Raw genomic sequence first — 17,898 nt, 5'->3', positions numbered from 1 at the left:
AGTGGCAGGGCTGGTATTTGAGCCCAGGACTCTGACTCACAAGTCCTGATTTTTTATCATGCCACATTGGCTATGGCATATAACACATTTAGTAAAATTTCCCAGGGTACACATTAACATCACATGATGGTTTGGGACCCTGCCCCCAATCCCCAATATTAACTACAGTTTACTTTTTTTTTTTTTTTGTAAGATGAAGACAAAAATATGTAACTCAATAGTGGGATAAAGGTGCAATAATCTAGGATGGTTTGCCAACAGCTGTCAACTAGAAAAAGCTGACAACCTAGAAAAAAACAGGCAAGCCAGACAACTACCCTATTTAAGCATCAGATACCCTTAAACATGTCCTGGAAATGCTGCATAGTTTTCTTTTAAGGGTGATTAAAATGACCTGAACTCAGTTTTATCTTCAGAATGTTTTATGTGATATTCAACATGAGATTCAAACATCTTTTTCTTCCAGTGTTGTATGAAACACTAGTATTCTGGTTCCAACCTTAAGTTACCATGTGCTGTGGAGGACACCTAAGTTCCGCTCTGAGATCTACAAAATGACTTCTTACCACTTCATATTGTCCATTTAAGTCTGTACAATTCTTCAATGTCTGTAAACCACCTACTCACCTGGCTTAGCTACCAGATTTAAAACAGCTTGGAGATCAAAGCATTCTGTCCTGCATGAAAACAAAGATACAATGCATTGGGTATTTCCTTTCAAGCGTAAGGCCAAAATGTTGGGGGTAAATGCAAGAGGACCAGAAGACAGGGGAGAATCTATCACTGCCACAAACCTCAGTGGGCTACCTTCTCCTTTGCACTTGTGATCTGCTAAAGAGCTTCACTAGCAGGTACAAAGAATAGCATCTCTCATCGGTGCCTAAATTTACTTCACCTTGGAAGCCCCAAGCAAAAACAACTTGAATGAAATTACGGCTTCCCCTAGGGCCAGTATTTCTCAGTTGATTCTGACAGTCACACATTGTTTGTTTACCTGGCCAGACCCGGGCTGTCTAGTCAGAGCCCTGACTCGCACTAAGAACGTCGCTGAGAAAAAGAATGGCTAAACTGGGTAAAGAAACTGGCTAACGCCCAGGGTTAGGCAGGTACCTGCCACGGCAGTCTGGACCCCACTCACTCAGGCTCACTCTTGAACCGCCCGCGTCTGGACTGTCAAAGAAGGGGGGGACTCGGCGTCTCTCCCATTTGACAGCAAGGAAACTGAGACCCAGGAAAGAGGTGTGACTTGTCCAAGGTCGCGGGGGGCGGGCGGAGGGGGGAATCCTGAAACCCTAGGCTCCAGACTCCCAGGCCGGACAGCCCCTCTGCTCCCACCCCCGCCCTTTCAGCACCCTGGTACCGCCCCCCGCCTCGAGTCTTGGGCAACCCCGTCCGGGCCGCTCTGGAGGCAGACCTAGGCCACCGAGAGAAAGAGGGGCCTGCTGGCATCTCCGGCCCCCGCCCGCGCACCTGCCGCTCTCTAGGCAGCCGGCAGAGCCCCGCCTCCGGGACCTCTCGCGAACGCCGGCCCGCGTCACCAGCCCCCACAGCCGGCCGGCGAGCAGAGCAGCGACCCGGAACCGCACCTCCACCAACGCGCCGGAAGTGGCTGAGCGGGGGGAGGATCTGCCGCGCGCATGCGCCCGCGCGCCGTCGCCGCGGTCGCCTGCGAGCTTGTCGGGGCGGCGTTGGTTTGGAGTCGCCGGAGGGCGCGGGCGCGAGGCTGACCGCCACCTAAGGCTGGTCCGCCACGTCAGCCAGCGGCCCGACCCGTGGACGATGACTGGGTGGCCAAAGCCTTTATGCTGATTTTTTTAAAAGGGGGTGGTGCGGAGCGGGGGAGTGGGAGGAGCCTCGTGGCAGAGGGAGAAGCACCCTATTGGTGGCGGTGGGCCTAGCGTGTCGAGCGGTTTAGAGCCCTAAGGCCCGGGCTGAGCCGAGCGGAGGGAGTTTCCGTTCCGCTTCCCGCTTCCCAACCCCAGTGTACCCTGCACAGCTGTCTTGCCCACCGTGTAGTAGTAGGTGATCACCGCAAGTCCCTGCCTCCCTCCTCACAGAAGCCTGTGGCTTCAGAAACTAGAACCAGGTCTTCGCGTTTTGTGCCTAGTTTTAACTTTCATGCTTATGACCCGTTGCAGGTTATGTTTTATATCGCGACTCAGGACACACGTAGTATTATATACCACTGAAAGAAGTTTCCAGAATCATACCCTTACACAATGCACTCCGACATACTGCATTTCATTAATAAGCTAACGGCATTCCACTACATTCATAATCTACTAATGGGCCTCCAACTTGTGATAGGCGAACAAACTCCAAAGAGGTAAAACTGCCTTGTTCAAAGTTACACTGCAAATTAGCCTACATCGGGTCTATGGACCCTTCAGTGCCAACCAAGTCAGACATTCCGCACTGAAGTCACTCTTGTTCTTGCCCAGCACTTAAAAACAGCCAGAGGGTCAGCAGCTTCCACCCATCCTCCCAATCTTCCCTCTGAGTATGACAGTTTTTGACCACGGCGAGACGGAAAGGGAAAACACCAAGATTAGAACTTAGAAGAAATTTACCAACTAGAAGAATAAGCATGGAAGCTAGGACCCCAAGAGTCGGAAGTGTCTGAGGTATTATCTGGAAGAAGCAAACCCTAACAGTTTAGCACTTAACGTTGTCAGCAATTCTGAAGAAGTACCAAAAACGTTAAGCAAATAATGTTTATTTTTATATTGATGATACACTTAATATACACGTGGATTCAAGATACAAAATTCATTTACAAGAGTTCACACCTGATGAATGTAGTCACATTCCTAGAGAACATTTATCAATGCAAAAATGTTTTCAATACAGACAACAAAAATCAAATTTTCTGTAATCTTGTTATTCAATAAACATCAAAACGTTCAACTTTCCATCCTCTACCATTAGTGCCCTAAAGGTGGTAGGCACTGTAATAGACAAAAACGTTGCAAAGAAGGGCCTACTGAATCCACTCTGCAGAATCACAGTGTTTACTATGAAATTCATTTAGTGAAGTAGTTCAGTGAAAGGCTTGCTATCCTTTATGACAAATCACACATCATACAAGAGTTGAAAGTGATGAACTCAAGAAAATAAAATGTTTCAGTAACTTCTCAGTTTCTAAAATCTATGAAGTATTAACCATAACAGACAAAGCAGAAAAAGGCTGCTGAAAAGGAACACGACAGGAAAACATCCTTAGGAGTATGTATGGCTTAAGCAATTCAGAAACACAACAAATAGACTTTCACAATACCACAAATGTTCAAGTCAAATGACATTGACAATATAATTTTCCCCTTTAGTCATTGGTAGTAAATAGCCCCTTCAAAATTTATTCTACTGATAACACATATAAAACATAAAATGAATCCAAATGGTTTGCTGTCTCACAGAGCTGAGTTGACAGATTTTGATCTAAAATATTAACCCACAATACCCAAAATTTAGTACAAATGAGCAACAAGACTACGTCTCAAGGATTACAGTGATTTGTGAATAGCTAGATAGGCAACCATATAGCTTCATTATTTGCACAAAGATTAGCAGCACTTGGATAAGAACTGTTACATGAAAATTATTGTGCTTCAATCTCTTGAGGAGAGCTAATTAATATAACTCTATATTCTCTATAGTGTTACAATTCTATAACATTTCAGTTACAGATGAGCACAATTTTTAAAAAGTATTTCACACCACTACAAAATCAAGTAATTGTATTCTCCAAATGGTTCTGCTATGATTGAAACAAGTGCATTTATGCCTAATATCCATAATATAGACAAGAGATTCACCATTATTTCCAGGGAATAAGATCAAACATAACTTATTTTAACTCCTATGTGATTAGCTTAACCTTTAGTGATGATTTGAATAAAGAAAAGGATATTCAACCTTACTATGGAAACTGCCCAGAGAAAAGAATAAATGTGGCCTGAAATGACAATAATTTTTAGAGCAAAGTAAGAAATGATTTATAACTGCTTCATATGATTCAACAATTAATGGAATTACTATTCATATTGGTGCTACACAATGAAGATAACCTATTTGGATAATTTCCTTCACTTGTAAGTTATACTGTGAAAATGTTAGGACACTGTATCTGGCTTTCCTAATATTTAAGTCCTGTCTACCTCAACTGGAAGAAGTCTCCAAAATATAAGACTCTGATTGTTGAACAGCAAGGTTTATTAAAAACAAACAAATCATTGGAGAACTAGCCATATGGTCTATGTGGCAAAAGGAATGTAATCCAATAACTATAAAAAGCTATGAACATGAAGCCCTAATATATTTTACTGAACCATCGAGAGTTATTTTTTATAAGATAACCAAGAACTTAAAAAAAAAAAACCCTCATTCTTCAGGAAATAATAAAAATTCTTATTGTCCCTAAAACACTCTAAGCAATTTTTTTCCTGCAGATTTTAAATGCATCACAACATATAAATTAGGAAAAATCATAACCTGCAAAGGAGGGTAGGAATAAAATTTTTAATAATGCAGCGGTTATTTTTCTATGGTTTGGAAGTATTTATTTTGGGATTATCATTTCACATTTTACAATGGTTGATCATAGTGATTTGATGTTTGAGAAAACTTATGGGTCAAATTTTAATGTTAACAAATCTTAATTTTCATCATAGACAAGTGGATATTCACAATAGCTTCAAAAGAGAAAATAATATTAGTGATATAAAAGTTTAAATACCATTTACTGCAAACCTATATGAAGGCTAGCTGTAATTCCCTATCTCATTCTGAACATGATAGGATCACTCAATTAACTTTCATTCCATAAGCCTATTAGAAGAGTAAAACTCTGAACCCTGAAATTACCAATGTCTCAATAAACAATACTACACCTAAAAAGATGATTGTCTTAGGATATAGACTGGAAATGTTCACCAAAATAGGAAAATATTCCTAATATGTACTATGTTTTATGACCAAATTTAGGCTTAAGTGAATCTGGAGTACAGAATTAATAAAATATACTTTAAATTATTAAAAAATTGAATCTACTGTTCAAATAATCTTTTTAAAAAAACCACACTGCTTAGATTTGATAATAACTTTTAAAGAAAATGCAAAAGAAATTAACAAAAACATTTTAAAATTAAAAAATGGTGCTTCAGTGATTAACAGTGTTACACAGAAATGGAATTGTCAAAAGTTACACCAATCTAGTAAGTGAAAAATACCAATTTTAGCTTAAGAAAACATCTCATATTTACAGACTTCCAAAGGAAATATTTCTATGGCACCAACAAATCAGTTACACTTAATTTAATATGCTTATCTTTACCCAATTTAAGGGTATGTCCGACTACATTATCCTGACACCCTTCCCTTCAATAGGCGATTGATTCCATTCACACATCAATTATTTTTCCTTAAAACAAGGCATGCTTAGTAAGTCTCTGTCCAAAAATTCAGTGAAGCTGGAACACCGTGTAATACCGTGTCCTGAAATATTATTTTGAGGAAGATGAATTGCCTTTTTTTTTTTCTTTTTTTTAAGGTAAAGTGGTCACGGTGTCCAGAAAAGACTAGGAGGTGCTGCATGAATAGGAATAAAGTATCAATGTCTAAGAGTACAGAATGGGGGAATAGGCTTGGTTTTCTAAGCAATTCTTACCTTACTTAACTACAAAGTAATTGTATTTACATCTGTTTGAAACAGAGGTCATATTCACAATGTCAATCTCTCTACTGCACTTCTTATTGCTACTCCTTTCTCAAATTAATGTCCACACTGAGCCTGAGTCAGATCTATGAATTTTAAACAGCATAACATCTGCTCTGCTACTCTCCAATTGCAGTAAGTGATTTAGTTACAATAACAAAAGAATATCACATTTTCACTGATTTTTCAGAAATAGTACATTACCAAATTTTAATATTAAAAAAGGCCATTATAGCTTTATTTTAAATTTAATAGTAATTGAGAGGTGTTATGAATAGTTGGCTCCTTATTAAAAATAAAATGAAGCGGCAAACGTGACATTTGTTGGGTGGTAAAAGCGACTTCTGACTCAAACACCTCTATTTACGATAATTTAATATTGTATCACTCAGATGTAATCATCTGAAAAATAATGGGGTAAACAGTTGTTTTGCAATTATATTTCATCATGCAAAAATAACCTCTACGTAATTTTTGCGGTGAATGTATTCAAGTGTATACTAAAGATCTCCTATACTCGTCCATGCAAATACACATGCCAGGTGAAGATAGGAGAGACTGAACATTGATACTCTGTGATATTCCATGTTCACACATTGGCACTGCACATATTTACTATCCTCTAAGAGGATATCCTCCCCCACCCATCATCTATGGTAGAAGTTTGGAGGCCCAGATTTTATAGCATGCCATGCACCTAAATATTAAGAATTGCTATTTCATGTGTGAATATATCAATTTGCAGAACACAAGTGGTCTCATAGAGACAAAGAAATACAACTGGAGGCATTTTATTCACTGGAACCATTTTCTCAGATGAGCCTACTCATCTTTGATATGCAACTCCAATAAAAAAAAAAACCTATAGTCTGAAATGCTGAGACGACTAAATTAATCACAGCTGCTGCTGCAAATATACGATTAATAATCTCCTGTTCCTTATTAAATCCCACCCCACCTAGGTACAGCCTTCCCCTAGCTAATGCCCCGTTTTCTGCCTCACAGAGACAGATATAAAATGAGACACATCAGTGAAAACACTTTTCCCAAATTAAAATTTAGTATCAGGTATTGACATTGCAACTACAAACAAATTTCTCTATTTAAAGGACATTTTCCTATCTATTTTGAAATGTGATCAAAGTAATTTTTTCCACAGCCCCTTAATTCTCAATATAAATACTACTCAGTAATAATCCCCAACTATGGGTCAAGAAAATAAAGGACTAACAGAGCTTAAGAACCTGCTGGTGTCTCAGTTTCACACAATAAGGTCTTTCAGGTTTATATCACTAATTTATCATCCATTTAAATGGAAATTGGCAGGCGATTTTAAAGCTAAGAACATCTTGCTTTCTGTTAAGATTTTCATCCTAATTCCAACTCCAAAATAGCCAATTTTACCCAAACACAAGCCCCTCAAAATAGAGGCTCATGAATGAGATACAGCCACAACCTAATTACAGCAGCATGAACAATGCCACTATGATGTCCTTACAGAACTTAAATAAATTCAGCCCACAATGGGTATGGGTATATAATATACACATACTGCATCATTGCATAACAATATATTTACAAATATGTACATATATACAAAAAAGTATACACAGAGATTGCATTTAGCATCACAAAAATATACACATGCAATTACAAATAAAATAAGATTTTCAAATAAATAAGGTCAACAAAAGAGCCCTCCGTGTAAATACCCTTTATACTCTTCAAACACACACAGAACATATACATCCAAAATATCACCAGGAGATTCATACCATTCATATTCATATCAAACCTTTTTACTCACTTAGGGTAGGGAGGTGGTTCTGAATCACTGGCAGTAGCCAAGTTTGCTGACCTTGGCACCTTACTATATATTTTCAGTCCAGAATGTTCTCTATGTATCAGGCTGATTACAAGTGGATAACTAAGTACAAGATTTTCAACGGAGCTCAAACCCCTTTTAAGAGACAGGAAGTTTTGAAGTCTCACAGGTCAGAGATTAAATTTGTAGAAGAATGCTAAAGAAAGCTCCACAAATTGACAGATTAAATCAGACTGGATGCTTTTCCCTTTTCCTCAATGAAATTCAGTACAATTATCACTTAATATGCTTCAGGGAATTCTACTACAAGAAGAAAATGAAGGGCAGTAACCACAAGTAAGGAAATAAAATAAAATCCAGATCCTGTATTTGGAAAATTTCAGCCATGACTAGCCTGCATTTTGCTTTTATAATTTCAAAACATTTCAACTTGGTAAAAATATAAAGGGTACAGTAAATTCTATGTGCTTTGAGAGGTTTCGAGAGCACCACTTCCTAGAAGAATAACACACACACAGATACAAAAAATATATCTTGGCTAGAATCAACACTAAATTGTCCGACTGGGGATTTTTCATAATTATTAAATAAAAATTTGCTAGGGCTGACTGATTTTCTGGTTTCGCTATTTGATATATTTAAAAAATACCTTATCCTTTTGTGCCAAAATAGAAATATCTAATTATTTCTTTCTTGTTCATTAGAGAAAGCAACCTGAGCTACCAGAAAGACTGGGCTGTGGTTAGGAGATTTGAGTTTTAGTTCTAGCTCTGCCACTATGAGTAAACCTAGTGTTTTCGGGTCTCAGCCTTCTGAGAAATAGGGGAAATAGCTGCTTTACCCACTTCAGAAATATATGGATAAAGAGAAAATAATTCCATTGTGCTTAACATTGTCTTGTATGTAAGGGACTTCTTGCAATCCTCTACTTTGTTTTGTTTGCAGTGATTCTTAAGGGAGGTGAGAGACTGTATCAGAATCTCCAGGGGGAGTTTGTGCAATTTGAAAACAAAGAAGTGCTGTTTTCCATTGCTCTGTTTTGTTCTTAGTTCCAATGTGTAAATTTCTACGAATTCTAAAATTAAATAAGTAAGGGGCTTAATATTTTTATATTTATAAAGGGGTGTGAGTATACATTGAAAGAAATTCTTTGCCAACACCCATGAGTGATTGTCCTTTTACATTGCTTGTCCTTGCTTAAAGTAATGTCTTAAAATGTAGAAGCTTGGTGAGGGGTACAGGACAGTTCATTAAATGCTACATATATAAAGGATACATAAATAAAAAGTAAAGGAAGGAAGGAAGAGAAAGAAAAAGAAAAAGAGAGGAAGAAAGAAGTGTTTGCACAAATGTAATCTCAATAAGGCTGACCCTGATCACTCAGACACTCTTTTTAACCCAAAAACAATCAAAACATTTCCCTTACTGTGTTCTAAACTTTCTTCATACAACTAACAACTCTCTAACATAAGTTATTTTTATTGCCTGACTCCTTCTACTAAAATATAAGCTTCATGAAGACAAGGATTTTTAAGTCTATTTCATTTGCTTCCCAATGCCTAGAACAAAATCTGGAGTATAGCTGTTGTTCAGTACACATTCTTTTGAAGGCATGAATGAAACAAAGGTTTAGAATTTTCTACCACAGTTTTCTTTTCTTAAAGATTCAAGATTGCTTTGGCTCACTTCAGATTTTTAACTGCCAATAAGAAATTACTATCGGCTCAAGGAACAATGCCATCATCTAAACCCTCATTGTGATTTCTAAGACCCTTTGTTCTTGAACAAATATGTTTCTAATCACAAAAGCTCTAATTTCTTCACAAGGTTAGCTTCTACAATAACTGAGACCCAGATATTTTTGTGAACAAAAATAAGCTAAATATGACTTAGGAAAGAAAATATCTATGCTAAACTCAGGGAAACCAATTTCCCAGGTGGCGGGGGAGAGAAATAAATTCTTTTGGAATCAAGATTGCAACTATAGAACCACAGAACCGGATGGAATCTTGGGCTAATGCCATCATTTTACAGATGAAAATACTATAAAACAGAAACATGAAGACACTTGTCAAAGGGCATAAAGCTAGTTACCGGCAAAGCCAGGATTAGAACTCAGGTCTCCTAGTTTTCAGACCAGTGTTCTTAATGCTAAGCAGGTGAGAATAAAGCTCAGGAGGATATTATTTTAAGCATCAGAAGAGAGGAAAATACATGATGTCAGGTACATTACTGGCACACAACTTCAGGGGAACTGAAACAAGGGGGTCAGCCTATTACTGTAATCCAGGCGAACACCATTATGAAAGGAAAGCTATGAAGTTTATAAAGGTACTAAAAAACGGAAAAGCAGTCTTTATCTTATAAAAAAAAAAAAAAAAGATAACCCACTAGGCAAAGGAAATCTCCCTCCTGGATAAGTTTTCTAAAGCTTTCTGAAATAATGTTTAAAAGAACAAACAAAAATAATGAAAAAGAAATGAATAAAATGCCATGAAGTCCCCTAAACCCAAGAAAAATAATTTCAAGACTTTAGATGAAAAATCAGCAAACTGGAACAGGCATATGAATAACTCAGACCCAAATAATTCCCTATGCCCGAAATGAAAACCAAGTTAAAAATATTACAGTAAAATTTCCCTAAGGACATAGGAAAGAGACACCAAAAGCAATCACCTTATTTCCCCTGGGACTGCCAGAGGTAGAATGTGAGCCTGTACAGCAAATTAGGTAGAAATTAGGCTTTTGGTTCATAGATTTCTGAACTTGAATGCTGTGGAGTCAAAAGAAGGGGGGAAAAAAAAAACCCAAAACATTATCACTAATACTTATGAAATTATGAAGGGGATGACAGAGAAGAAAAACACAAAAAAACTTTACATTATATACCGAGTCCTACTTAAAATAATAAAAAACTTGTGCATGAATATAAAATATTAAAGATAAGGTATTGTAAAAAATCTTATTTCCAAATTGTCAATGCAAAAGTTGCTTCCATTTTAGGTTAAATAACAATTCAGTTACCCCCAACTAAAATAAGATCTCTGACTTTGAAGTCTCATAAATGTGAACTAGGCAAAAACATTATAACCTCTGTACTATATGCCACAGCCTTCAATCTGGATAGTCTTTAAACTTGATATCATGAATTAAGAGTTTAAGTAGAATTCCTTGTGGAAACATTGTATTATGAAACCAACAATCTGATTTTTTTGACTGAAATACTTAAAAGTCTTTTTTTTCCCCAGCATTCCCATTACAAAGAAAGCAAAATATGCCAGCATATCTCATGATAACACAGGGCTCACACATTCCAAATGGTATTTATCATCTTAAGACTCCAATCAAAGATTTAACTCTCTGATGCAAATCAATCCTCTACAGTTTCTGAAATTATGACAGTATTTAATAAATTAAATGATTTCAAAAACTGTCTTGATTATGTATGTTTCAAAGAATCACACATTTGTCTACCTACTAAGTTGGAATGAAAAGAAATATTATGGAAAGACTGTTCTTGATCTTTAATAGTCCATGCTGGCTAGTTTCATTTTTGTGAACAACAATATATTTTCTAAATCCATACATTTAAGGTCCAAGTATAAGAGTTGGATTATCCTCATTATATAAAAATAAATGATTTACTCTTTTGAGGGTGAGAACATTGACTATTTGTATGCAGGGATAGATGTTGGAGGTAAACAGCCATACCTCAAAACTAAAAAGTAAAAATTCCAAGATTGAGTTTTTCAAAAGACTTGAAAGACTGTATTTTAAAACAGTTACCCTAAAAGTTTGAACAATTTTTTCAGTTTTTTAAAATGGTGGCCTTAAATTAAAAAATTAAAACTAAGTAACACCACTATGTCTGTCATCACATTAGAAAACTGCACCATGTAAAATCTGTGGCAAATGAAAAATTTTTCAACCAGAGGGTTTTTGTTTTAATAGTCATCTATGGTACTCTCAAGGAACACATTTCGAACATCCAGAATGGACGCTAATTCCAGAATGTGCTTCTGGAGATGAGGGTTCTCCACTGTTTCATCCCTTGGCAGTTGTGGGTATGATTCTGGATAATTTCGTGTTTCCTGGTAGGTAAAGAAGAGAAAAAGTCAAGTTTTGTAGTTTAATGAAAGAGATTATATAAAGCATTAATAATACTACTGTTATTCAAATCTCGGTGGGACCTCCAAAAAAAAAATACTACTGTTAGCATTAATAGTATTAGGAATAACTTAATATGTATTTCTCTGAATATTAGTATGATTGTTAATAGTAGTGTACTTGTTGAACATAGGAGATTGCTAACATCTGACTGCTCTAACCTTAAAAAATTAGTCTCATAAGGTTCAACCTAATATATTCATTCAGTGAGTTATTTCACAAGTATTTATTGGGTCCTAATATTTCTGAGTACTCTGCTATATTATAAAGATCATATAACTCCTATTTATTATGGGAAAAGTCCTAGCATAGATAGGATTTCAACAAGTACTTACTAAATGAATGAATAAATAGATGTTGCAGCAGAAATTAAAATGAGAGGAAAGACATGAGAAGCACTGAAAAAGTCAAATTAATGAGCCTTGGCAATTAATTATAGGACAGGGAGGTTTCAAAGATGACTGTAATATTTTAGGAACAGATGACATAAGAGAAGAGAGAAGAGCTGGGAGCCATTCAAGAGAAAAAGAGAAGAGAAAATTATTTGGAGAAAGTATAAAGCTTCAAGTTTTAGGTATATTTTATTGAAGAAATAGGGTAAACAAATAGAACTGCCCCTCAATAGGAATTTGAAAATTCAGGTCTGTATCTCAGAAGACAGGTTTGAGCAGTATATGTAAAGATGGATATAATCTGCATGGTGATAAATATTAAAATCATGAAAATGGTAAGTTTTCTAAGAATAATAGCAAACAGAGTGAAAAAAAAAAGAATCTTTAAAAAGGGAGAAGAAATATCAGGAAAAAAAACAGAAAAGGAATAATAAAAAAGGGAAAATCACCTGTAATTATATAGATGCCAAAGAAAGAGACAATTTCAAAAATCAAGTATTCTCACTTGGAAATTCTTCTTTATTTGGTAATTTCTTTCCTTTTTTAACAAGATTTTATTTGGGGGGGGTGGAACAAGGAGGGGGAATAGCAGAAGGAGAGGGAGAAACAGGCTCCCCACTGAGCAGGGAGCCCAAAGTGGAGCTCAATCCCAGGACCCTAGGATCACGAGCTGAGCTGAAGGCAGTTGCTTAACCAACTGAGCCACCCAGGTGCCCCCTAATAATTTCTATAGACTATATTTTTATTACTCATTTAAAATTTCCTGGAGAAATAAGTTATAACTCTTCTATGCGTCTCACATGATAGTTCATATATTCAAATATCACTTCTAACTTCCTTTAGCCTGTAGGTGCTACTCATTACAATTATAAAGACTAAATTTTTGTTTTGCCACACTAAATACGATGAGGAGAGACAAAAAAGAGCTGTTCAATACCCCTGAAAAAAGAAAAAAAACCCAAAATCAAGTTACTGGGGGACTATCTGGAGGTGAACAATTCTCTCAGCTCACACAGAGCTAAGACATGTCTGAGCTCTGACCAAACACTTCCTAGAGTGGAGAATACCCATCTTTTGAAATAGGGGACATGAAAGAGACCCCCGAAAAATTATGCCTTTTAGTATTGGGCCAAAATAAACCTACATCTGTATGCTAACACTACTCTAAAGCTATCCTTGAAAAGCTTAAAAATAAGCCATAAGAAGGTCAAAGGTATTTGCAAGTTGATTTAACTCCTGCTACAATAAAGTCTAATATTCTTTAAAGAAAGACAACAAAGTCCAGAATTCAACATCATAAAATTCACGATGCACATATTCTAAGAGAAAATTAATAGACATACAAAAATAAATTAGGAATACAAGAGCCCTAATCAGTAGGAAAAATCATAAAAACAAACTTATAAATGATAGAGAATATAGTATTAGCAGACAAGGATTTTAGCTCTTACATATACATTCAAGAGCAGAAAGGAAACCATAATGAGGAGGGAAATGGAAAATATTAAAAGAACCAAAAAGAATTTCTAGAGATGAGAATATAATTCCTTAAATGAAAAACTGACTGGATAGGATTAACAGCATATTAGACACTGTGCAAGTAAACGTCAGTGAACTTGAAGACACAGCAATAGAAACCAAAACAGAAAGAAAGAAAAAGACTTTAGAAAAATGAACAGCACATGAAGCGATGTGCAGGTTAACAACAGACTGTCTAGGGATGCCTGGGTGGCTCAGTGGTTTGGCGCCTGCCTTTGGCCCAGGGCGTGATCCTGGAGACCCGGGATGGAGTCCCACATCGGGCTCCCTGCAGAGGCCTGCTTCTCCCTCTGACTGTGTCTCTGCCTCTCTCTGTGTGTCTCTCATGAATGGATGAATAAAATCTTAAAAAAAAAAAAAAAAAAAAAAAGACTGTCTAATATGCATGGAACTATGTTCCGGAGAGAATGAAGAAAAATACTTGAACAAAAATGGCCAAAAGTATTCCAAAATATTCCAAAATTATTCTATAGATCCAGGATGATCAATGAACCCCAATTAAAAAGAGAAAGAAAGAAAGAAAACCTTATTAATGTATATCATAATCAAACTATAGGAAATAATATGAAGAGAAAAATCTTAAAAATACCCAGAGAAAAATGAAAAGACACACTACACATTGCAATAAGTGATAGAGTAAGGATTCTGAAAATCGGTAAAGATTAAAAGCCATGATCAACAACATTATAAACCAAGGTGATCTAACAGACATTTATAGAACTCTTCATCTGATGGTATGATAGTAGCAGCATATATGTCTAAAACAAGTGTCCATGGAACATTTATCATGATAGACAACATGTCTCAATAACTTAAAAGGACTCAAGCCATACAAGGTATATTATCTGACCACAAAGGAATTAACTTAGAAACTAGTAAGATAAAGATAACTCAAATGTTTATTATTATTTTAAAAAATATTTATTATATGAGAGGAGTGAGGAGCATATGGAGAGAGAGAAGAGAATTTTAAGCAGACTCTGAGAAGAACACAGAGCCCAATGGGTGGCTCGATCTCACAACCCTGAGATTATGTCCTGAGCCAAAAATCAAGAGTTGGACACTCAACAGGCTGAACGTCCCACGTGCCCCAATAACTCAAATATATATATATATATATATATTTTTAAAACGATTTTATTTATTTATTCATGAGACACACACACACACAGAGAGAGAGAGAGAGAGAGACAGGCAGAGGGAGAAGCAGGCTCCACGCAGGCAGCCTGACGCAGAACCCGATTCCGGGTCTCCAGGACCACGCCCTGGGCTGAAGGCAGACGCTCAACCACTGAGCCACCAGGGCTGCCCTAACTCAAATATTTAGATACAAAAGAACATATTCCTAAATAAACTATGATTCAAAAAAAAAAATCAGAATGAAATAAAGACTGTTTCAGAGAAATAAATATTGAAAGAATTAAGCACCACCAGATTTGCATTATAAGAAATGATAAAGGAAATTCTATTCTATAGAAGAAAAATTAAAGCAGACGGAAAATTAAATACAGGAAGAAATAAGGAATGCCAGAAATGGTAAATATATTTGATTTTTTCGCATTTAAAAATATTTTTTAGGGCAGCTGGGTGGCTCAGTGGTTTAACGCCACCTTCAGCCCAGCGCCTGATCCTAGAGACCTGGGATCCAGTCCCACGTCGGGCTCCCTGCATGGAGCCTGCTTTTCTCCCTCTGCATGTGTCTGTGCCTCTCTCCCTCTGTATCCCAAATCCTAAAAAAAAAATTTTTAAGATTTTATTTGAGATAGAGAGCAAGAGAGAGAACACAAGAGGTGGCAGGTGCAGAGGGAGAGGGAGAAGCAGGCTTCCCACTGAGCATGCAACTTGATGTAGGGCTTGATTCCAGGACCCTGAGGTCATGACCTGAGTCAAAGGCAGACACATAACCAAATGAGCCACTCAGGCACCCTATCATTTTTTTTTAAGATTTTATTTATTTATTTATTTATGAGAGAGAGAGAGAGAGAGAGAGAGAGGGAGAGAGGGAGAGAGGGAAAGAGGGAGAGAGAGGCAGAGACACAGGCAGAGGGAGAAACAGGCTCCATGCAGGGAGCCTGACGTGGGACTCGATCCCGGGTCTCCAGGATCAGGCCCTGGGCTGAAGGCGGCGCTAAACCGCTGAGCCATCTGGGCTGCCCAGCACCCTATCATTTAAAAAAGTTTTTAAGGGATCCCTGGGTGGCGCAGCGGTTTAGCGCCTGCCTTTGGCCCAGGGTGCGATCCTGGAGACCCGGGATCGAGTCCCACATCGGGCTCCGCGTGCATGGAGCCTTCTTCTCCCTCTGCCTATGTCTCTGCCTCTCTCTCTCTCTCTCTCTCTCTCTGTGACTATCATAAATAAATAAAAGTTTAAAAAAAAAAGTTTTTAAAAGATCATTGATTGTTTAATGCTATGTTAACCACAAAGTATCATTTAGTATATACTTATATATAAAAGTCAAATGTACATGGTTGGAAGGGAAAATATGGAAGTATATTGTTAGAAGACAATTATATTAAATGTGAAGTTATATTAAAAGGTAAACAACAGATAGAAGTAAATCAATAGTAGTTTTTTTTTTTTAAGATTTTATTTATTTGGGATCCCTGGGTGACGCAGCGGTTTGGCGCCTGCCTTTGGCCCAGGGCGCGATCCTGGAGACCCAGGATCGAATCCCACGTCAGGCTCCCGGTGCATGGAGCCTGCTTCTCCCTCTGCCTGTGTCTCTGCCTCTCTCTCTCTCTCTCTGTGACTATCATAAATAAATAAAAATTAAAAAAAAAAAGATTTTATTTATTAATTCATGAGACAAAGAGAAAGGCAGAGAGACATAGGCAGAGGGAGAAGCAGGCTCCGTGCAAAAGCCTGATGTGGGACTCAATCCCAGGATCCTGGGACCATGCCCTGAGCCAGAGGCAGATGCTCAGCCGCTGAGCCACCCAGGCATCCCAATAGTGTTGTTAAGTAAAATTCGAGGGGAGCCTGGGTGGCTCAGTTGGTTAAGCATCCGCCTTTGGCTCAGGTCATGTTCCCAGAGTCCTAGGATTGAGCCCTTCATCAGGCTCCCTGCTCAGGGGCAGCAGGGATCTGCTTCTCCTTCTGCCCCTCCCTCTGCTCATGCACATATGTGCTCTCTCTCAAATAAATAAAATCTTAAAATTTTTTTTTAATTTTAAAAAGTAAAGGGGATCCCTGGGTGGTGCAGCAGTTTAGCGCCTGCCTTTGGCCCAGGGCGCGATCCTGCAGACCCGGGATCGAATCCCATGATGGGCTCCCGGTGCATGGAGCCTGCTTCTCCCTCTGCCTGTGTCTCTGCCTCTCTCTCTCTCTCTCTGTCTCTCTCTCTCTCTCTGTGACCATCATAAAAATAAATAAATAAATAAATAAATAAATAAATAAATAAATAAATAAATAAAATAAAAATAATAAAAAATAAAAAGTAAAAAAATAAAGTTTTAAAACAAAACCAAACCTCAGTTAATTCAATTGAAGATGAAAGCAGTAGAGAAAGATAAAAGTACAACCACTGCCAGGACAAATAGATAACAAATAATAGTATATTTAAATCAAACTATGTTAAAAATTTCATTTAATATAAGTAATTCGATACTAAAAATATCAAATGAGATTGGCAAACTAAATAGAAAAAAAAAGTAGTACACAACTAATGCTATTGAAAAGAAATCCACTTTTTTTTTTCTAATTTTTAAGAGATTTTGTTTATTTGTTTGGGGGGGGGGGCATGAGCGGAGGGAGCAGCAGAAGGAGATGGAGAAGCCGATTTCCCCCTGGGCAGAAAGCCCCACACAGTGCTTGATTCCAGAACTCTGGGATCAATGTCCTGAGCCGAAGGCAGATGCTTATCCGACTGACCCAACCAGGTGCCCCAAGACATCTACTTTATTTATTTATTTTTTGACATCTACTTTAAATATAAAGAGAGCCATAGGTAAAAAGTGAAAGGATGAAGAAAGATTTGCCATGAAAACACAAACCAGAAGAAAACAGCAACCAAATAGACTGCAGATCAAAGAATATTGCCATGCATAGCAGACATTTCATAAATGAATGGGTAATTTCAACGAAAAGATAAAACAACTTTAAGTAATGTATGAACTTGATAACAGCTTCAAAATGTGTAAAGAAAAAACAGAACTGAAATGAGAAACTAACCAATTTACAATGATAATTATAGGTTTAAATACTCCTCTGTCAGGGATAGAGCAAACAGATAGAAAATCAGTAAGAATACAGAAGACTTAAA

At 37.3% G+C, this 17,898-nt stretch overlaps 2 protein-coding genes across 19 annotated transcripts in view; both read right to left on the bottom strand.

Annotated features, from left to right (window-relative positions):
• Positions 1 to 11,327, bottom strand: part of GOLGA1 (golgin A1) — a 58,719-nt gene extending 47,392 nt beyond the window's left edge. For 2 of the 15 annotated variants that reach the window (XM_072748626.1, XM_072748620.1), the window contains exons 1-2: positions 1,471 to 1,688; positions 628 to 677 (exon numbers count right to left, since the gene is read on the bottom strand). The gene's annotated coding sequence lies outside the window, so the exon portion shown is untranslated. Of the gene's footprint in view, positions 1 to 627; positions 678 to 1,110; positions 1,808 to 10,214 lie in introns of those variants that run through there. The other 13 variants (XM_072748628.1, XM_072748630.1, XM_072748617.1 and 10 more) reach the window with 11 other exon arrangements.
• The window catches only part of SCAI (suppressor of cancer cell invasion), a 154,278-nt gene continuing 147,658 nt past the window's right edge, over positions 11,279 to 17,898 (bottom strand). For all 4 annotated transcript variants that reach the window (XR_011999849.1, XR_011999851.1, XM_026009290.2 and 1 more), the window contains one exon: positions 11,279 to 11,629. Coding sequence is in view for 2 of the 4 variants with exons in the window: in XM_026009290.2 (XP_025865075.1) it covers positions 11,483 to 11,629 (147 nt within the window). In the remaining 2 variants the exon portion in view is untranslated. The remainder of the gene's footprint in view (positions 11,630 to 17,898) is intronic.

Source organism: Vulpes vulpes, chromosome 2 (assembly GCF_048418805.1).
Source record: "Vulpes vulpes isolate BD-2025 chromosome 2, VulVul3, whole genome shotgun sequence".
NCBI lineage: Eukaryota > Metazoa > Chordata > Mammalia > Carnivora > Canidae > Vulpes > Vulpes vulpes.
The sequence above is the reverse complement of the archived record's forward strand: the minus strand, read 5'-3'. Positions and strand labels throughout refer to the sequence as shown.